General features: G+C 33.5%; 1 protein-coding gene across 2 annotated transcripts in view; it reads left to right on the top strand.

The window, feature by feature from the left end:
* LOC110998830 (SH2 domain-containing protein 5) overlaps window positions 1-23,684 on the top strand; it is a 59,071-nt gene that overhangs the window by 20,428 nt on the left and 14,959 nt on the right. Inside the window, exons 1-2 of one of the 2 annotated variants that reach the window (XM_022267623.2) lie at window positions 2,571-2,696; window positions 10,746-10,823. In XM_022267623.2, coding sequence (XP_022123315.2) covers window positions 2,673-2,696; window positions 10,746-10,823 — 102 coding nt within the window. In that variant the 5' untranslated portion in view covers window positions 2,571-2,672. Of the gene's footprint in view, window positions 1-2,570; window positions 2,697-10,745; window positions 10,824-23,684 lie in introns of those variants that run through there. The other variant, XM_045628938.1, reaches the window with a different exon arrangement.

The raw sequence follows: 23,684 nt of genomic DNA, 5'->3' as shown, positions 1-23,684 counted from the left end.
ATAAAACTTCTCTGTATGTCTGCATATGTCACTTATTTAACAGTAAATTACAATGGACCTGGGACTGGCTGAAACCAGCCCTGGATCATCAAGGGTAAATCGAGAGTCTGCCTGCTACAAGCTGAGCCGGCAACGTATAGTAATGTTAGTATTGTTTTGAAATATGTACAAAAAACTACAAACAAAACTGCTAAAACTGAAAGATAAAAAACCCACAGCTTTTGTCAACAAAATACACAGCTACATCCAAATAGTAGTCATTGTAACGATGGCCTCAACAAGCAACAGTCAGTTCATTAAGCTTTGTACTCTTTACCTAACGTAACGAAGGTGATTGAAACTTTAGAGTAGTCGTTTAGACATTATTAGGAATAATAATAACATGATACATTTCAATGAACTGGTTATGTATATGTTTTAATAGAATAGCTAAATAATAAAGTTATTTAAAGGTTAAATAAATTAAGCACATTTTTAAAAACTTACGAAGGTTATTATAACACTGGTGTTCACACAATTCAAAGGATCGAGGTCATCAGCTACCACTAAATCAGATTTAGTGGAAAGCGACATCAGTTATCGTTATGTCAGCTTCTATTACCGCATTACGCAAACGTGACATTTTCGAATATAAAATACAATGTTCATAATGTATATTATACGCTTAAATAAAAAATCTTCATAATCGTAACGAGCATATCATAGTTAATTTCAATGTTTCGCTTGCATCACGTGTCGTATCGTCGTAAGTGACAGCTGACAGACTGGCCTGCGTGTCTTAAGCTTTGCTTACAAAACCAGCTGAACTACGCAGAGTTGGAAAACTCCTGACACCATGTCGTCTCGGTTCATTTTATTTCCGTGACACACACAATAACTGATGTGACTCACCCTACTCATCGTTGTTAGTTTTTAACATTTCATTTACCCATTTTCTTGACGTTGGATGTACAGGAAAGCACTGTTCATGGAAGGTAAATATGTCCAGGAGTGGACCTCGACAGGCTGAAACGCACGAGCACAATATATATAAAGCTTCGCATAGTTGTAAATGCACATAAACGGACTTTTTTATCCCAACGAGGCGGCACTATGCGATGAGCTGAGTACAAAGGCACTTTGTATAGAGTGTAACCATTCTAATTTTCTATATACAAAGTGAAAACCATGACTGTATAGTGAAGGTGAAGTAAGAGTCGTTAGAATGCTGATTCATATTTGGCTGATTAATTGATTTTTAACAGCGGAGTAAGTGTAGTGTTTTTTAAACTTTGTTTTAAAATCTTATTGGCATAAAAATATAAACTAAGTTTTATTTATTTAGGCAAAGAAGAAGTTTTGAGGGCAAGTTGGGAAGTGTAATCGAATTGTCTGCTCTCGGCGGCTCGTTACACAAATTGGGCCGAATTCTTCTGACCCGCCCGACTTGTTGGTTCTTACGCGACAACTAATGACTTCACCAAAATACCTTCTCTAACTTAATGTACCCAAAGAGTTAGACATGCCCTTTCTGTTTTTCATTAATTAAGAATTTATACAGTGGTATCAATAAAAAAAGTATTTAAAGCAGTAGAAATAGTCATTTAAAAAATTAGTTACAACATTTAAGACCTTTACCCCAATACAGTTGAAATATACCAAAATGCGACTCAAGGACACACATAAGGTGTGTCAAAAAGAATACTTTTCTCATTAAATATAATGAGAATAGATTACAGGATCGGATATTTATTAAAGTTATTATGAAATGAACAATGTCTAATTTTTCTAAATGTCTAGGCCGGTTATTATAACACCAAACTGCGTACTCTAAGGTTCGAGCTAATTCTTAAAAGCATTCACCAATTCCAACTAATAATATCACAGTAGAGCTTTTCTCCGAGAAATAGGCAATTATGTGTAAGACGAGAAAATGAGACTCGGAGTTGAGGCAGTTTGTCACTGCGAGTGTCATTTGGCGGAATGTCTTGTTTACTAATCATCATTTTTACAACTCAAAGGCGTTACACAAACAACAACATTATGAGAAAATACCTCTGGACATAAATTTCGTCTGCTTTGTGTATGCCTTGCAAATAATAATAATAAATTAGTATAATATAACAATACTAATGTTATTAAAAAAAATAAATGCGCGCCACTGTGTGTGGCAGAATATGCGAACGACTGACAATTGTACCACCTTGACATTTTGTACCATATTCGTGCAATGAATAAATTATTATTATTAATGAAATACTAAAATCTAGCAACGATCAGTAGGGTGAGTGACCTCAGTTAATTGTAGGCTGAACGTGGTGTGACGTCACCTGGACCGGTCCTACCACCCACCGCCCGCGCATATCGTAATGCTAGGGCTGACATATCCTCATACTGTTACTTTCTATACAATTGTTTCCTGCGGGCAAGAAATACTTTTAGGATCTTTGGCTTTTATTGGACAGTAAAGAGTTTGCTTTCAATGAATTTGTTTTTTGTTTGTATCCAAAAATAAGCTTTATAATAAAGCTTGACGAGTGGGTGATGCAGCCCTGGAGCATGTGTCGTTTGCAAAACCTGCGCAGCCGGCGAGCGACCGTGCTCGCGACCAGTCGCGTTTAGGTCAGTTTCTTTGAGTGCGTGGTGCGTTGTGTCTGTGGGGTCCTGCGGGGCGATGTGGCCGACGTTGCAACATGTTGGCCCTCCGCCATGCCAAGGTATCGCAACCCGTAATCCCGTAATACCGCATAAAATGTATTTTAAAATGTTTAAAAATTAAATTTGCCTGACCTGTATTGAGTCTGATATATTTAAAAAAATTCAAATGTAATACTGTATTCAATGTGTTTGATTTGTTAAAATGAAATTTAAGATTGAACAATGCGGTATTTTAACTTTAATTTTGACGTGTTGCAGTCGCATGTGCAATGTGCACACAGAAAGATGCGTCGGTAACTGGGTCAATTTTTCGTTTTGAAAGTTCGAGAGCTGCGTGTTCTGAAGAGAAATCGCTTAAACCTTTGAACTTTAAACAATTTTATGTAGCACTATCGAATCAACGTGCGAACGATATTTAAAGATTATTTGATTTACATTTTTTTATATGAAAGTTTAAATTTCACGTGTTCCTGCTATTAGTATACAGTAATTGTAAGGCATATGTACCTTACAATAACTGTGTCCAATATAATGTATTTAGTAAAACGTAGAGCCTACGTCAAAACGTAGGAGAACCCAATAAATCGTCGCTCAAACATATTACAGTGTCCGCGTCCCGAGCTCACAAAAATGACTTTTCTGAGAAAACTAGAATATTCACGTACAGAACATTTCTGCGACGTGACGGTAACGAACGAATTATTTTATTTGTTATTTCTCCGTTATAAGCTTAATTTATATTGTATCAAGTACCTCGTAACTGTTGGAGTAATTTTGTTATTACAGGAGTTCTGTTCTATAACTATGTAAGGACAAATCGTATATTTCATAAAATTTCGGGGTAAGGTAAGGAAAAGGATACAAGAACACTTGTCAGCTTCCATAAAAAGATATACGTGCATACGAGAGAAATATCGGTGGCATATTGCTACTTAACAGTCCTTGAGTAAAATAATTAATTTGAATATTGTTTCATTGTTTGTATTACCAATGATTAATTTCTTACAAAATTTTGTCCGTTCTTTACGTAGCAGTTCGCTGTTTCAATGTTCAGCTTTATTTGCATAAAACTGGCCGCAGTTAAGATGTAGAATTTTAATTATGAGAGGTTAAGAATTAAGGTTAGAAGCGGAGGTAACAAAAGAAGGTTTTTATGTATGTTTTAATATATTCATGCTAATCATCTTTAATTAAATTGTAATTTGGTCGGTTTAAAGGCAAGTTACCTGTAAATGAATGTCAACAAAATGATAAAAGTACTCATGGCTAGTCGTCAGTGTCAACTATCGCATCATATATAGGTATAGCTAGTGGACAGTAATATTCACCAAACTGGCATGTTGACGTGCGAAGAGGAAATGAAGACGTTAATAACAAAAGAAGACGAGGTGCGAGGTGAGAGTGAATGGAAATAGAATGCGAATGAGTAGCGAGCCGGCTGTAATTATAGACGAGTTGGACGACTGGTCTTAAGACCGGTTCGGTGACATTCAAGCTCATGTGCACTCTGCATCTCAAGCGCGAATATAATTATTATTTTATTGGTAAATAATTTCTGGTCATGTTGTATTAACCACAAAGGACACATAGTTTGTGTTACAAATGCCCTCTAAGTGCCACGTTAATAATACAAATGCGTTAAACAGAGAGTTAAGCGTGTTCTGTGTTTCGTTCAGGAACCTCGTGTATTACATTGATTTTTGTTCTATTTGTGATAAATATATATCAGCAAACCTCACGTGTGAACTGGCGGTTTCTAGTGGGCAGGACGTTAATCGTGTAGTTTGGTTGGGGGAGGGTGTGCACGGTCGCGTCGTGTCTTCCAATGGATTTTAAAGCGAGCTAATAAATAGCTTTAAAATCGTCTGTGCGCACGGAGTCGGAAAACTGAGCGACATCATTATGCTATCATATTCCAATTTCATATTTTCACTTTACTTATCAATTTTAATATTTCACAAAAAGTATTTCGATTTGTATTTTATTTTTATAGAAAGTAGGCAAACGGGCTCACCTCATGTTAAGTGATACCGCCGCCCATAGGCACTCTTAATGCCAGAGGGCTCACGAGTGCGTTGCCGGCAATTTTAAGAATTGATACGCTCTTTTCTTGTAGGACCCTAAGTCGAATTGGTTCGGAAATACTTCAGTGGGCAGCTGGTTCCAAATAGTAATGCACGGCAAATCTGCCCGCAATGCACTATGAGTTGCAGTTATCAAAACTTCAAAGAAACAAAATTAAATCAAACAAAACTATCTCACTCAAAGCTGCAGTAAGCGACCTGCAAAGCCTACTTAAACGGACTAGATTGGAATTAACATTAGAATAGACGCGAAATATTTCCCTCCGAAGCGAGGGTTATCTAAGAGAGCGTGAAATAAAACCTTAGTAAGTAAACAATGCAGCGTAATTAAGCCCTCAATACGGAGATTTTATCACATTTAGTAATTAATAGCTTAGTTTGGGTAATATGAAACTTTTTGTACCTCCCTGTACCATTCTTATGTTGGTTAACTTAACCTTTCTTATACGTACTATTTGATGAATAAAGTTATTTCAAAAGAAGTCTTTTTTAGGCTTTATTTAGTACATGCTATGCCTCGCGGTTTGACTCGCGTAGATACCACCAACCTGGTCGGAGTAAAACGTCTACCAAGTCGGATTAAAAATATATTTTTTTTTACTTTAATTTCATAGATTTCAATGACTTCCTTTTAGATTATTTTACACTTATATTCATAATCTAATAAAAATTTTACTTTACAAATAATTTATAATTAGTAACTTTTTAAAATTCGTTACATTTACGTGGAATGACCGACATTAGTAAATATATAAAATAGTCTTGATTTATAGGTGAAATGAAATGAAATGATATATTCTTTTTAATCAGTCCAGGAATTTTAATCTTGATTATTATAAATTGTTAAAAATAAAAACAAAATTCAAAATGCAAAACATTCTTGTACAATATTAAAAAAGAGATTCCTTTACACACAATTTGACGTAGTATTGTTTTATGGCAGGAAAATAATTTCATGTTTAGGAGTTCCGATTTGGTAAATATTCAACACACAATTGTGAATAGGTTTTGTAGATATAAATTCGTTCTATAATACTGTACAACATTTTTTTGTTCTATCATCAATAGTTTCCACAGGATAATTATTTCAATCCTTGGGCTTTTTAGGGATCTTTTTTTAAAACAAAATATAGCCTATGTCACTGATTAAAAATGGTTCTTTCTAATGATGAAATAATTTTTGAAATAACTTGTATAATAATTTGTGTAATTTTTCCAGTAGATTTTGTGTGAAAACATTACAAACATACATACAAGAACACAAAGCTTTCCTCTCTATAATATTAGTAAATATTCAGTCTTAAAATTACTGTAGCTTAAGCCACATTTTTTAAAATTAGGTAGTGGGGCCTATCCCAAGTACGAAGCTTATCTGGGGGTAGCTATGCTAGCTAGCTAGCTATATGGCAACGAATGTTCCGAGCAAAAGGGCCGCAAAGCGCTACGTGATGAGTAGCGAAAACTTTGTGAGTAAATAATATGAAAATGAGTCGAATTCAAAGCCAGATGGTGCCGACGTCGTGGATCGTAAATTACTACTTAATTTAAATTGTCGTCTTGATATTATAAAATTCAAATATTTTTTTTAATTATTTAAGTTGTAACAATGATATTTCAGCATATCAAGTTTGATGAATTACCATTGTTACCTATAAACACGAAAAGTAAGGGGTTATATTGAGAAAATGAAGTGTAAACTCAAAGGTAAAATAAAAGAAGAAAGGTTCCGTTTTACCGAAATAAAGTCCAGAGCAATTAAATTAACGAACAAGTTTGAAAGCGCAGAGTTTTAATTATTTTTATAATTATTTTTATAATTATTTTTATAATTATTTTTATAATTATTTTTATACTTATCGCTTTTGAATTTAGTCTCCACACGCTCATGGAAATGACCCGAAATCGCCTTGCTTTAACAGGAATTAGTAAATAACGACTACTTTTCAGTTTTCAGGCTTCAAATTAATAAAAAAAGGTCTGTAATCATGGTATTTGTGTAACGTTGACTTGTTCGAAAAAACTCTTAATAAAATAAGCATACTGCAAAGAAGGATGTTCATGTCAAGCGAATGTTATAAAGGATAAGCGCAGCTCAAGAGTCGCAGTCGAGGGGCGTCCCTCGGCGAAAGAGTTGCGAGAAAGGATTTAAAATATCATAAAGAGAAGTGAGAGCGGGGTTCGGGCGGTGCAATTGAAGTTTTTCTGCGAGTTGTAGCCAATCGGAAACTAAAAGCAATTTCTGGAGGCAAAATTGAGCACCTCGGCTCGCATACCTAACGACTGCTCTCATCGGCCGCTATTACTTCAGCTCTTTGATATTTTGACGACCTCATAGAAGAAGTTTGCGATTCATTTCAATCACATGTTTTAAAGAGGTAGTAGTAGATTATAATAGTCTTATCATGTTCAAATCGTGAGTACTCAATTCATAGTTTAGTTTTGCAATGTCTATAGTCGAAGTGAGAACATAAGTATTGTGCGATTAAGTGATAAATTAAATAGAATTCGAATATTATTAAGAGCATAGATTTCCATCTATACTTCTTTACACCTTAGACATTTGGTGATTTTAATAATATTTTATCGACAAATACCAGAGAAACCTTATTCGAAATTTCAGGGTAAATATACCTAAGGGTATAAAACACACATTAAAAGTTTCAAAATCACTTAAGACTGAGGACGTTTTCGGAATGTTTAGTTTAATTTGTGAACCGACATATCTCTAGTGCAGCCGCCTCTTGAATTAAACGGATGAGTCGAGAAGCTCTTGATAACTTCTGCATTTCAAGACGCGTACGATCGAACGGTGTTCCCGCACTAAAACCACTCGTATTGAAATTATTGAAATGCTACTTTTCTGTGCACGTTATGGAACATGAAAAGTTCTTTGATTAAAAGTTTGCGTCGGCTCTAGAAAAGCTGACAGTCTATGATGAATAGGAATCTGTTAAATAGTACTCAATTGAGTACATAGATAGAAATCTATGTTGATTTCGAAGATTTTCGAACTCTTCTCTGGAACGACCGAAAACTTTTCTAATACATTAATAGTATATCACCATTATAAATCTTGAATTAACATCGGCTGTGTAGATTCGATTCCTTGTACGTTTAACTTGTGCTCTATTTTGTTCTGTACTGCATCGCAGCCATAACCCAATTACATTTCAAGCAGATAAGAAAATCACTACTAATATTATAATGAATTAGAGCTTGTTTATTTTGATTAATGAGTGAGGTTCCGTTACGCACAGTGTTAACAAACGGTGACTGGATTGTTCTTCTTTACATCTGTAAAAACTGTCTATGTAACCAGCATATATAGTTCTTCCAGCCTCCTATATAGTTGGCTTACTATAAAATTCTTATCGTTATATATTTTAATAGAATATAATTTGATACAATACTATGATATCATAAAATAAGTAAAGTTACTGCGCAAATAAATGATGGTCACGCATTATGCGTCTCAAAATGTACGTTTAAGTTATTAAAGACGTATATAGTGACGAGCTACATGACTCGTAATGCGTCGATAAGGAATATCTTTCATATTTTATACCCAATTTAGATAGTCTTTTGTCAGTTACGATTGTGTTAGGGAAGTTTACAGAAACCAAATTCACAAACGGCAGTGATTGAGGGAAGTTGAGCAAAGTTGGGGTCAAGCGCACGAAACTTGGTGACACTTCGACTAACAATCGTGATTGATAACTGTTATAGGGACCTATCTATAGTAATATCAAGTTGAGTTACGATCCACCTGCCAATGCTCTGTCTATCAAAAAAAAAATTGTGTTTTATTTTTTATCATTAAATATTGACGTATTTTATGATAAAAAATAGTGTTTTATTTTTTATCATTAAATATTGGCGTATTTTATGACACTACACTATGACAATAATCTTTTCTTTGTTGCACTGTAGATGCGCGCTATTGTCTATTGTATAGAGTAGGTCATAGATAGAATATTTAATTACGCAAAAGATATTAAATTCGCTTAATAAATGGTCAATTAAAATGTTAAACTTTAAACGGCAAATGTGATACTATATAAAACGACGCTCTATTTTTTTAAATTAATTTCATATTAAAAATTTTGTAGTTTTATTGGTTATACTGAAACTTGTATAAAATCACCATACGTAGTTTATAAATTGCTACGCCTAAATGTTTTATAGTGCCATCTACAATTTACAAGAGAATTTAAGTAAAACTTACCGAAAGTTCAGAGTTATGGCTGCGAACAGTCCCTTTTTTTACTTATACTACATTTTCCAAGTGTTTTCATCACCCGCTAGATGGCACGCCCCATGTTTATTTCAGGACATCGCTTGGGCAAATTCAGATGGCGTTGGCATAATTTCCATTAGTCTAGTCTAGTAGTTTGATGGGCATACTAATTAATGGCTTGCCTTATGATAATTTTATTAGTCTACGGCTGCAATAGCATAATAGTTACATTTTCAATGGATCGAATAGTCCTGGCGGCAGTCGGTGGGCGATACGGCGATATTGTAAGGGGACACGAGTCTTAAGTCTGCGGTCAGCTTACACGCGATAATCCGCTGAGGTATATTTAAGCCGTTTCTTGCTCAGCGGCTCCCTTTGCCTCCACACTACGTTCTTTTACTTGCGTAGACTTGTATGTATGTGTACCTTGGTTTATTTATAATACTTTTTTTTTTAAATTGTCGGACCTCTTGCGCCTCTTACGCCAGTAATGCAGGATAACGTTTTTAAAGGGTACAGTAGAATTGATAAATACTTCATATTTGCACACTGCTATATAATTAATAGCATAACTATAACTGCTATATAATTAAAGTTTTATGACAATCTCTTACAAGTCTTACAATCTATGACAAGCTCCCAGAAACAAAGAATGAATTTTCAAAACTCCCGACAGGCCCTCGCCTCCGTTGGGTTGTTTTTTCTCTTTACCAATCAACGCCCAATATTTTCCCGCCTACACTACTCGAGAAAATTCCACCAATTGTGGGTCTTGTCAATAGAACTATTATTTACAAAATCACATTAAATATACCTCATTTTATCTGTTTAAGAACTAATAAAATAAATAATCTTTTTATTAAATTACCTGAATTATAACAAACTTGTTTTTATTGTAAAAACAACCGGATATTGTTGTATAAAGTATCACAGACCAAGCTGTTTCTATGATTGGCTTGCGTCTCCACAGGAATATTGAGGAAAATCGTAAGGCATACAATACAAATGTGATTTATATTCTAATTAGTTTATATCAACTATTTCGATATAAACTAACCATAAATATAAATCGTTAACATAGCAACGTATTTCTTATACAATTCCTCAACACAATTTATTTTCATTACTTCGTTATTAAAGTAATGTACTATTTCATATTGTTCTCTACTATTCAATTAGCTAAACCCACGCTTTCACCTTTAAAAATAAGCCACACTGTTAAATAATTAATACGTTGACTTGAAAGGAAATTACAAAGAATATTATGTTTTCTGAAGTGTTTAAACATATTTATTTAAATTTTATTGTTTTCTTGTGTAAGTAGTTATTCTATATTACTTTACTATAAAATTATCGCTATATCACTACATACAAGTGTTGGAACATTGTAAAAGCAGAACGTGGCGATGATTATCATTTTCAGTGTAGTATTCACATTTATAATGTAATAATTATTATTTAGTGTCGTCGAAATTGACATTTTGTGTCAATAGTAACTACCGAATTACAGTAAAACTGTTCCAAACATTAAAAAGTGTCGATATAAAAAAAAACAATATCTCACTAGTTAGTAGCTCTATTGCCTGCTTAAGTTACTAGAGAATTCATAGATAATGGTCACAGTCGAAGTTATAAAAGCAAATTGTTAACAATACGGCTCGCTTAAAAATAACTATCTAGTTAAAAATAAGAAACTAGTTACTTAAGTAATAAGATGGTTAGTTAACAGTTATGTTATTATAATTATATATATGCACCAGCCTGACTGATATCGTGTTTATGCGCAGTATTTGGGCTCGTTTCCGGCGGCGGGTGGCGAAGCAGATCGGGTGGAAGCAGTCACGAAGAGATTGCAACACATGAAGGTCAGTAGAATATTTCAAAATAAGCAATTGGATACTTTGAAGGTTTCGATGAGTTATGAGCATTTTCATTAAAAGTTACACCAAAATCATGACGACGGTAATTACATTTTTTTATAATTTTATAAAGAAAGTTTGAGGTCACCGTTATTGTTGTGCCCTGGCACACTTTGACTTGCCCATATCTGAGATATTATTATTATGTTTGTGGACGCATTGTGGACCTTATACAAACACAGCAAAGTTTCAATTTGCATAAAACTTTAGGTCTAAAGTCACAAATTTCAGAAATGCAAACTCTTGCGACCTTTAAATATAGATCTTAATGCTGAAGAAGCAAGCTTCACTCTTGCCTTGATTAGATTTCGGAAGGTTCCCCTATTATTAGAAGTGTTTCATAAGTTCATGAAACTAGGGCTTAGGGTTTTTAATTCAGGTGTTGCCTTTTAAAACACATTTCTTAGATAAATTTGAATCAAGACGGATTTTAAATACATACGTTATACTTCTGACCACACTACAGTGAATTTTTAGTTTTATCTCCTATTATTCTTCAATAAATATATTATAACATATCTTTGTAATAAAATATATTTCTAAGAATACAAAACTTCTGTATTGCTGAGTTCAGGCCCATTATAATCCTTCGACGCTTCCTGAGCAGAGCCTGCGAGATGCGAGGCTTAAACTTTCACACTGCACTTAGTCGAACGATATCCGCCACTTACGAGTACATAATACAGATATATATATATATCATATATATTTTACTGAAATTGTTACGCATTTACGTTCATTTTTATTTCGCGGTTCTATAACTATACTTAATTTAAAGCAAACACATGGATATTAAATATTGCACTTTAAGTAGAAATAATTCGAATAAATTAAGTAAAAATTAAAAAGTGACGAAAAATTTCTGACACTATAGGCAATAGTGTAGTTTGTTTGAGATGTAAAGCATCTTAAATGAAGAAAAAATGCAAACTCGGGTGGTGAATCTGGGCGCGGGATGGCCTATTTAGCCTGTTTTAAAATGACTGCAAAGTTCGTTAACCGGAATGCCCAAGGGCTTTTATGAGCTTGTTCTGCTTTAATTACTTCTGCCAAAGAAGTGTCGATGCTGGGGCTGTGAGTAGCTCAGATATACGTAGAGAAGGAGAGTGGTGATTGGAATTACGGTATGCAGTGGGTCCGCCCTTGATATTTCATATAATATGTCTAGCGTTCTCTTATAATATGAATATAAATGAGTATATTTAATGTGGCTTTCGTATTGATATGAACAATGACAGCGAGGTTCAATCGAAAAAATCGAGTGTAGAGGATATTTGAATACCTAAAATGAGATTACAATTTAATAAAAATGAAGGCTTGAACGGTTTGACTTATTAACATATGGGAATGCATATGGGTAAAGATTTTTGTATCAGCTTTGACACCCAGTCTACGTTTAGGAGTAATAGAGTAAAACTCAACTAATTAGTGTGCTAATGTACAAAAAAATAAAGATCACTATTCAAGAGTATGAAAGAATGCAGATTAATCTGTTGTCTCGTCGACCGTTCGCAAATAAAGCAAAAGCGGCCTCGGACAAATCAAAAGCCTTTGTGCGTTTAGAAGCGTGGCCACAGACATTATGCCGTGTCTGGGGAAATATTCATATTTTTTTGTATCTTTCGTCTCTTCTTAGTACCTGTTCTAGCTATAGTGAATGTCATTTGTTATTTCATTTCAAAGGCGTACACTAATTATACATTTTCAAAGAAAAATAGATATTCTGAAAGTGTATTAATTTTTTGATTGGTTTTAAAGCCTGCTGTTTAAACATATATTAATAAAAAATCTTTTGTAGTATATTTTTTGAATATGATACGAAATTAGTTATTTTTAGCAGATGAACATATTTTTTTTATAAATTTGGTATTTGGAATACTTTTTAAGAACAGCTACTATTAAACGGCATCTCAAATCTTACTATTTACATGACAGTCCAGTTAAAGTTACAGTGAATAAAGAATTTGCAAAATATACGCAACTCATTAAGAACAAATATCTTCTTTTATTTTAAAATAATAAGCAAAGCATAGCATAAAATTCAATTCTATAGCATTTTGACATAGACATATAATTTATTACAAACAAAAACACGCACACACATAAACACACAAAATACCTAACAATAAACAAAGAGAAAAATTAAATAAAATATATAATTTCTTTTTCTTCTTTTTTTTCTTTTTCCCATTCGGTTCGTCTCCAGCATGTAATGCGTGTGTGTGCTGTGGCTGTAAATCATTCATTTGATAAAATGTAATTAATTAGCATTATTGTGTTGCACGTGAATGGTAAATATAAAATGAAAATGATATCCTCTATAATTTAAAGAATCCCGTTGATAGTTGTGATTATAATGTCATAGTAAATAGATTTTTAAAAGTTTATATATAATACAATATTATAATAGTTATATATGGTTTGGTAATTGTCGGAGACCTTGAGCTTTCGTAGCTCGGAGCCGTGGTTCTCGTAGCAGAGCAAATGTCCTGTATCCAATCTGTGCGAGACCGCTACGACTCCTCAGGGACGGCCGTCTGCGAGCAAAGCTCTTTCAGCTTTATCGAAGCTTTTTTATGCCTTCTACAAAAAGTATTAAATTCATATATATAATTTTAATTTCTGAATTTTGAGCCAAAGTTGCCGGTTTAAATGATCTTTTTTATATGAAAATAATCTATAAGTATAAACAATTAAAACAATATGACGCTGCTGTAATAATTTAATTTTAAATGATAACAGACCTTTATAATTTTTATTATTAATAAACAGGGTACCTACCATTCAATTAATCGTAGAAGTCACAGGCTAATAAAACACCTATTATCTTTTTCTCTGTATTAGAATTATGTTTTAATAAAAAAAGTAAATTATTTTTAAGCTGAATAAGTGTTTAAATATTTTTGAACAATAGGAGTATAAAGAACGAGCCAATCATCACATTGTGAACAGCATTACTAAAGCGATACTTTTTATTATATATATAGATTATAAAATAATTCCAATGAAAAACTAAAAAATGTGCATTTGAGATGAGATGGTATACTGATATTAATAAAAAAAATTGAAATAACTATATATGAATGATAAAAAACCGACTTATTCAAAAATAAATTTTAAAAAGGCTGATTTAACTCTATTTTAATTAAATGTAAGACGCTGGAAGGGTTCATTACTAAAGTTCACATTTAGGGCGACAGGTGCTGGCAGCTAATGGGCAAGAGAAAGGTCGTACTTGCCAGTTAATCTTACCCAAGGCCTTGCCAGGAGATTCGATACAGATATTGAAAAATCTTCATTTCGTGGCAAGAGGACAGCTTCGTAATTTTTCGGTTCTTTAATAAATATAAGTAATCCTATTATTATTTTCTAGTTTTTATACCAAAATAATATCTATCCATTTACGATAAAATAACTTTTGCATTCACTTATTTCAGAAATTTATTAATTAGAAATTTTCAGCTCTTAGGGTTATGTCCTATATACTTCATGACTCCCTTCTCCCAACATGTATTATTTAAATTAATTAACACACTTACCTCACAACCTCTATAACATTATATAAGTTTAATCTTCATACACCACGTATAACGTAGTCAGAGCGAATACAAGGTCGAGTACCTTGTATTATAAACACAAAAGATAAAACTCTTCTCTCATGATAGCAAAAAAATATTCTTAGTAGTCGCGTACGAGACAAAGAAATATTTGCAATGTGAAAAACTGAAACATTATTCATGAGAAAATCTCTAAAGTTCACGACGAGCTTTTAAGATTTAGTAAGTTTATAAAATAATATGAGTCTATAGCTTGAATGATTTATTAATTGTAAACTGGCAAAATTCTACAGCAATAACCTTATCATTATTATCAATGTTTTGAGTAATATATAAATAAGTGTCGTAAAACAAAAATCTTTCATATCGCGGTAACAATATATATTTTTGTAGATGTAGAATTCTACAGAAAACATATTGATGTAATTGTGTAAAATGAATTTAATAATTTAATACCGACAGACAGAGCGGGTTGCAGTGTACCGTTCGTCGCATTAATAATATCGCTAACCAAATCCAAGTCATTGGCTCTTTGACCTCTGGACGATTGAAAAAGGGTCATCACTTTTTGCAGCGTGTGTATATCCCGTCGTTCTTACGCTCTTTAATAACGAAGTCGAACATATAGTCTTGCAAAAGTACTCAATGACGTGAAAAGTTACAGCGATCAACGAGAACAGTTCATTGAATAATTGTAAGCGGCTGGTATCACGTGTGTTATGTCTTATATTTTGTTATTTGCCAATTTTATTATATTAGCAATACGCGACAGATTAAAGGATCTAAAAAGCAAATGAAGTAACGATACAAGAGCTTATCGCTCAAATATCTATAATAACCACTGTCTTGGCCACACAAACACAAGATGGTGAGGTTATTCAATTACTAGGACCTAACCTATTTCCTAAGACTTCACTCTCTTTTATCTCACTTCGGCGGTTCCACATCGGAATTAAGCTTACATTCAGAATAACAAAACAACAATACTGTGTTTTATTAGTTTTTTTTATGAACAATAATTAGAAGGCGAGGAACCCAAATTGTATAAATTTCTTGAAACCCTCAGAAGTGGCGAGAAGCGGTAGATAAGACAATTCTCAAGTTTGAAGCTTTTCTAGTCTCCAGCTTTATTTCTTGAGGCCTACATAAAATTTAATGTCGACACCATGTTCTTTAATATTTTAAGAAAAAATTACTGAGGAATATTCAAAAATAAAACTATTTCTACGTTATACCGAGACCTTGCTGGTTTTTTAAATAACTTTTCATGAATATTATATAAGATGGATATAGGCGGAGTACTTTATGAGTTAACTTCGTGCGCATGAAAATTTTTAATGAAAACCCGCAAGGATTCAGATAACAGCCTCCAGCTTTGAGAGTATTCTTCACCTGAAGCCATTCATTAACTTCCGTAACTTTGTAATTTGAATTATGTTACAATGTTCTAGTCAGAGCCAAGTGCAACATCGTCACTGTACAATGATAATCTCAGATGTCAAAAAAAAACATTTATTGTTTTCATTAGCTGCTAAAATTTAATGATCTTGTGTTATTAATAAAAAATTCCTTTTTACCATGCAAAACTATGGACAAAAAGCACATAATAATATTATATTAACGAAAATTTATGAAATGAAAAGTTTTTTTTGTTGCCTGTAATGTTTGAATCTCTGGACATACAAGGTTATTGTTCTACAGCGACGATATTAACTCGATGTTATATTCACAGCAGCTAGTTACTACTTAAGATTATTACGCCAGTACTTGAGTTGTGACCTACGATATTTATAAAGAAAATCATAATAAATGATTCGATTCATTAGCAAAAATCAATAAGCACTATTTTCATTACAGTATTCCCGTTATTGTACTTGAAAGCAGTAATATTTAATATATAATAAAACTACAAAATGTAAAAAAAAAACTTTGATTCCAAATGAATTCATAGCAGCCGTTTAGTATGTTTCCTCTGTGTGTAGGTATCATATTATGCCGAGGCATAATCCGCAATCTCTAAAGGTGGTCTACTGGTGAAGTCGTAGTCTAGGAACTGGGCGGCTCTTGTCTACAAATGAAAGCGTCAGTCGCGCGCCGCACGTGTTATGTTATGCTTGTCTGTATTTAATAAAGCTCTTGGCTGTGTAAAGTTCCGTAACAAACGATTTGGAATTTAAGGGTGAGTTTTTCAAAGGAGAATATTTTCGTGATCAATCTTAATTCCAAATAAAACAGTACTAGGCAAATTAATATTTTTAAGAGTATGTTTTTCTGCCTTTGTTTAAAAACACCCTTTGATATATTGCTTAAGTTCCAATAACTTAATGTAATTTTATTCATTTAGGTAATTTAATGTGCACTTAGGAACGTCAAAAATGAACGTCGTATGTGTGTGTTAAATTTGTGATGTCATTTTTTCATGTATTTTTTAGGCATACACATTGTCTTAGAATGTACATATAAATATATAAAATAAAAAGGCATATGACAAAAGCGGTTTAAAGGTCACACGACCACATGGACTACACGGAACATGAAAATATGTAGGAAGATTTAAATGGCAAGAAGCGGTGAAGTTTTGTTAGTAGTAGTTCGTAGCAACAAAATGATACACTTTTTTCATAGTAAGGAATCATTATAATTCTCTTGGCCTTGTTGAACAAAATGTCAAGATCTAGAAACACTAGAAAAAAACTGAAATTCTTCTTTTGAGAGAGAAATTATATATGTACAATGTGGTCCAACTAGCGACACACAAAATTAATATTATGCTTATTTTTGTAGGTATTTTGCAGTTTTTTTATCTGTGAAATTATTGCCTTAAATGTTGTTCAAGTAAAAAAAATATCTCAGCTTCCTAAAATTAGTTACAGCTACTCAAAAAAGTTAGAAGTTTAGTTTTCAGCTTTTGAAATTCGATTTCAATTTAAAAATACAAAAAGAAGTTTCTATAGCTTCTGGCTCAGTTCAAAAACTTCGCAAGGTTCTAAGCTACCAAAATCTTATAAGAAAACGTACTTCTTTTTTGACGTTCATAAGTGTACATTATGTTACATACACATAAATTTAATTTGAATTTGAACTTAATTGGGTGGATAGACTTAATAGAAAAATATAAATTTCGCAAGAATTAAAATTACGTTACAAAGTATACAAAATTTAAATAAAACCAACCATCCCCATGAAATATAAATATCGATTGAGATATTCGAGGCCGAGTTCTCGTGTTACGACGGTACGCGCGCCCAGACACACACACACCCTCCACCCTCTTACTAGTTAAGATTTATTCAATAACTGCTAAAGTCAGTGACATGGTTTATTAAATGTCAAAATGGATTATCTTCGATCTCTGTTAGGTGTGTTAATATCTGTGTTAAGCCCTGGCTTATGATGACAATTCACTTACAAGGCAAGGCTTTATGGAGCTTGAAGAGGCAACTTATTTAAAATGATAGCTAGTAACATATTATCAAATCAATAAACAATTAATTAACAATTTGAAAGTATTACATTACATTACAGCGAGTGTAATTTATTTTTTGGTAATTTGGTCGTCATTCAACTACAATCGTTATATATAATATATGTAGTCAGTGAAATTAATTTTAAACTTAATCTAGATAATCAAGCAAAGAGCACTGATTTCAGTGCTCCTATACAATAGCGTTAAATAACTGGGCGTCATTGCAGTAATGAAGTACTCTTCCGATCATTTACGATAAATTTATAATAAAATAAAAACGCTTATCGAGTAGGGATTCGAGTGTTTACGATTTCAATCAAGATATTAATCAATTAATCGAAAAGCCGGAGTACTCGGAATGTACTCGACATTTGCTTTGCAGTATTGTATTTATCATCTGCTGTTATCCTCTTATTTTAATAACATGTAACACATGATAAAAACTAGGACGAAGTAGTGACAATTATTATCGTCGACATAATTGTCATGTTAAAGGAGAGTAGGTAGTAGATGAGGAGCGACTCGTGACATAGAAATGGCAAAATAATAGTGAAACGGGATAAGAAGTCGCGAGCAAACCTCAAGGGGCGCAGAGGGGCGTTGTGTAATGGAAGGCCCAAGTTAGAAGAGAAGAGAAAAGTCTGTGAAAGAATGTGATGAGGATAGGATTACTCCTATCTTGTCTCTTACGAGACTCATATTTCTTAGAAAATACCATATACAAATGAGAGAAAAGGAACATGATCAGTAGACCCTGATTGAGCTACGAATATATAGAATACACAGACAGGCCCATGTGCACACGCTGTTTCAGCGCAGAGGAATCAGTCACCCACGAAGTCCTGAAATGCGAGGTTGTGGCTAAACAATGTTCAGAAATACTCGGAGCAGTGAGGTCCGTAAGCCTCCGTAAAGCCTGTAAAGTGTCCAGGAGATAATTTGTACAATATAAAAATAAGATGAAAAGGCATGAATCTTACAGTATTGAAATGACGTAAACAAATCAGTATAGTGCGCCGGAATACTTTTTGGATTATTGTGGGAATAATTAATAAAAATACAAATTTAAGCAAACGAAAAATTGCTACGCTTAATAATTATACTTTAATTAAAAATTTCTTCACAGCTCATGAACACAAAAACAACTGGCTTCCTCATTAAAGACATAATATGTTGTATGTTTCCAATTTTTTTGCTGAAGCAAAGGGTAAAACCAAGCAAATAATTAGATTTATAACAATCTTACTATTTTAGGAATAGTACCAATCCAATACCTATATTAAATAGACTATTATGCTTAGTGTTCCAGTGTAAAAAGAAAATACCACTATCAGTGATCGTTGACTTGTCACAAACCAAATGTAAAATGCCGTCGCTTTTAAAATTTAAAAACTCTTAAATATAGTTTCCAAAGTTCAAAGCGAGAAGCGCAGTTGCACGTTCGAGAGTCACTTCGCTACACTTTACTCCAACGTGTGGGTCCGGGCAGAGGGCGTCTTAATGTGCTACGTAGTCAACTAGGCATTATAACTTTCGCTGAGAGGATTACACCCCTGTCGCTTCATACCTGTCACCTTTTAGCTAAAATAACCCTTTACTAATTTAGTATGCGAATGAAGCGACACAAATGTGGCGTCTTAGCGTCGAGTTTGCACAGGTATAAATAACGTGAGAAAATATTAATATTAGGTCCTTACATATGAAATTGGCGTATTTCGTACTGGCCACTTTAATCACGATGTTCTCCTCTTTGGTAAGGAATTCCAAATTTAAATTTGTACAGCTATTTAATCATGTACTTGTGCTTCGTTGACCGTCATTAATTTGTTTTTTTCTTTTGTTTTTTTACTAAACTTCGATAAAAAAGCAACATGGCGCGTAACCGAAAAACGTGACGTTTTCTTACAAAATTTCTCCCATACGTCGATAAAGAAGTTTCACTTCAATAAAATAAATTAAAAACAAAGATGTGTCCTCTATCAGCAGGAGGCATGGTGAAATAGGAGAACGCCGAAAAAAATGCAGCCGAGAGATTCAGTCGCGTTACCTCTTTATACTGAAGCAATTCATATCCAAGCACATTGATCGTTTAGAATTGGAGGTTCTTGTGATGAAAAATAAAGTTCGAACCGGTACTAAAATAAAATTTCAATTTATTTCAGTACAAATCACGAGTTGACACGAAGATTTAAACCTCATGACACTTCTGTAGTGGTATTACACCATGACATACTTTGGTCACAACGCTCGCAGCTATATACTATCACTTTGTTATACAGTTTTCATCATTTTGTATAGGTACTCTTTGTCCCTCGTTGTCCTCAAAACTTTCAGTTTGTAGGTCTTTGCTGGGTCACCGACATGCAAGCTGTCGGGTGACCCGTATCAAATCTTTCTACAAGAACTCACTACATTGTACTAATTTAATAGTCTTCTCGAAGAAGTCTGATGTTGGTCATACTTTGGTTAAATAATGACTGATTTATGAATGAAGTCCACATATTCAAATAGACGTGACAGAATGGCATCTTCAATATTGACAATTTGTGTACTATAGCTACTTTCACAGCGTTATGTCGTACGGTATTCTACTGTGGGGTGCTGCTGCAGAGGTTCAATCCATATTTGTGTTGCAGAAGCGGGCTGTTCGGGGTATTTGTTGTGTTTCCCCGAGGGAGTCGGTACGAAATCAAATTTAATATACTAAATATTATGACATAATCCGGCCAATATATTCTTGAAGCCTTGTTGTATGTAAAAAAAATTTAAACGATTCTAAAACAAATGGTGACTTTCACCAGTATAATACGCGTAATAGAAATAATTTCATTGTGCGACCAACCAGGCTCCAGAAGATAAACCCAGATCCAGAAGATAAAGTTTTTACAACAAACTCCCAAGCGAAATTAGAGAATTATCACTAAATAAATTCAAAGCGCTCGTTAAAAATAAATAAATTAATAAAGCTTTTTATAAATTTGACGAATACTTAAATGATCCTTATCCTTGGGATTAATTTGCTGCAGTACAAACAATTTGTATTAAAAACTTGGCGATTAAAAAGAGTGGCGGAAAGTTTCTTGCCAGTTCTTCTTGCTCGCTCTACGCCCTTGATTTGCGAACTGGTAGTAAATGTAAATTTACAATTAATTTAATTTTTCTGACCTTCATAAGTGTACTTGTTTACCTAGATGAATAAAGATATTTTATTGTTGTTGTTGTTGTTGTTGACAAGTACGCCATATAGAAAATGCAAAATATGGAAAATATTTTATAAGCGAAAGAACGAAGTAAGCCTCAGTTATTGGTGTAAGCTCCGGCATTCAGTCATTACGCTGCAAAGTACACGCGCCAATATATACAGCACGCTGTAAGCTCACTCGAGACTGCCGTTTCTCAAACCAACTTTTCAGACAAAGGATTGCATGATGATTTAACCTTTATTGATGGCTTTCAAAACAATGTATTATTTAATAATTATAAAGATCCGATGAAGATTAAGTTTGTAAAATTGTAATAAATAAAAAAAAATAAAAAAGTAAAATACGTTTATTTTGGAACATAAGATCTTCTAGGTATCACTTATTCCACGTCAATCAATTCGAACTTGTAGGCATCCCTATTCATCGGCAAAGACAGAGGGTGTAGGCCGAGAGAAAAAGCCGGCGTAAAAAACTCTCGGTACTCTTTTAAAAAAGCAAATCATCAAACAATATTTAAAACAAATATATCAAATTAATTAGAGGCAGCCTGCCCAGCACTAGTCCCAGGCCCTTTTATCAACTAGATAATCAATAACTTTATAGTAAGCCTTTTTACACAGCTTTTCTTTAATACATTTCTTAAATTTATTAAAAGGCAGAGATAAAAGAGCCTCTGGGATTTTATTAAAGAAGAGTATCCCTTTCCCCAAAAAAGAATTACTAACTTTACATAGTCTAGTACGGGGAAATTGCAGCCTGCGTTTGTTCCGAGTATTGACATTGTGCGTATGTTCTAATCTAGTATATTTATCACTATTTTTGTATACAAACATAATATTTTCATAAATATATTGCGAGGGAAAGGTAAGTATATTAATTTCCTTGAATTTATCTCTGAGAGATTCCCTACATTTTAAATTATAGATTGCACGAATAGCCCTCTTCTGCAGAATGAAAACAGATTCGACATCAGCAGCGTGACCCCATAACAATAAGCCATAAGTCATTAAGCTATGAAAGTAACTAAAATAAACAAGTTTAGCTGTATCGACATCAGTCAGTGAGCGAATTTTTTTAACCGCGTAAGCTGCAGAACTAAGTCTCTTCGCCAATCCGTTGATATGAGGGGACCACTGAAGTTTTGAATCCAAGGTGATCCCAAGAAATACAGTTGTATCATCCAGATTCAATTCCTCATTATTTATAATTGGTCTAGTACCCATAACCCTCGCATTTCTTGCACAAAATTTAATGCATTTCGTTTTTTTAGCATTAAGCAGAAGGTTATTCATACTAAACCAATGGACAATCGAAGAGAGAGCGTTGTTCACATCGTCAAAATTGGTTATTTGTCTTTTGATTTTAAAAATCAAGGACGTATCATCTGCAAACAAAACTATCTGATGTTTTTTCTCTACCATGAAAGGTAGATCATTTATATAAACAAGAAAGAGGAAAGGGCCAAGAATTGAGCCCTGTGGTACCCCCATATCAACTGCCGACCCAGAGGACCTCTTACCATTCACTTCGACCTTCTGAGTTCTACCATGTAAGTACGAAGTCAGAAGATTCAGTGCGGTATTCTTGATGCCATAGTGGCGGAGTTTCCCGATTAAGGTCTCGTGTTGGACACAATCAAATGCTTTGGATAAGTCGCAGAAAACACCCAAGGCGTCATGCGACTCCTCCCAAGCCTTAACTATATATCTATATAACTCAACGCCGGCATCGGCTGTCGAGCGACCCTTGGTAAAACCGAACTGATTATTGTGTAATAATTTGTTTGCGTTAAAATGACTTACAAGTTGATTTAATATAGTTTTTTCAAAGATTTTACTACAGGTAGGTAGTACGGAAATAGGTCTAAAGTTACTGGGGTCGGACATATTACCTGCTTTAAATAAAGGAATTACTTTACTATGTTTCATAAGATCGGGAAACTCCCCACTTTCGATACAATTGTTGAAAATTATAGCTAGATGGGGGGCAATTATATCAATTATGCTACTAATTATTTTTACAGAAATACCCCAAAGATCGGTAGTGTTCTTAATATCAATAGTTCTAAATATTCTAACTATATCGTCGGCACCAATGGGTCGGAATGTAAAACTGACTTGCACTCGTTTACATTATCTTTGAGCAGCGATTCAGCGAGAGCGGGAGACGATTTGAGAGACTTGGTAGTCGAAATTGGAATGTCAGAAAAGTACTTATCAAAAACAGTCGCTATAATATAATACACTTAAAGTAAAAAAAACTAGCCCGATTTCGAATTCTTAAGTCTTATTTTCTACGTCTCTGTCTCTAGGATTATTGTCAAATATAGTATAGTGGTGTTTGGATAGGACATTCAATGGGAGGACGTACTTATTAATAAATTAAAATATAAGAAACAAAGAAAGTAAAATAGTTTGTGATGCTCATTGCTCCCAGATTTGTGCTTAGCAACACAATTATCTCGTTTATGATTTATATCTAATAATGAAAAGGTTCTTCGAAAATTGTGCTTTCATACTTCACATAATCTCTCAGAAGCGATCGAGTATGTTTTATTATAAGACGACATTATTCGAGCTAA

This window comes from Pieris rapae, chromosome 7 (genome assembly GCF_905147795.1).
Source record: "Pieris rapae chromosome 7, ilPieRapa1.1, whole genome shotgun sequence".
Taxonomy (NCBI): Eukaryota; Metazoa; Arthropoda; class Insecta; order Lepidoptera; family Pieridae; genus Pieris; species Pieris rapae.
Note: the sequence above shows the minus strand (reverse complement) of the source record. Positions and strands in the feature narration are given on the sequence as shown.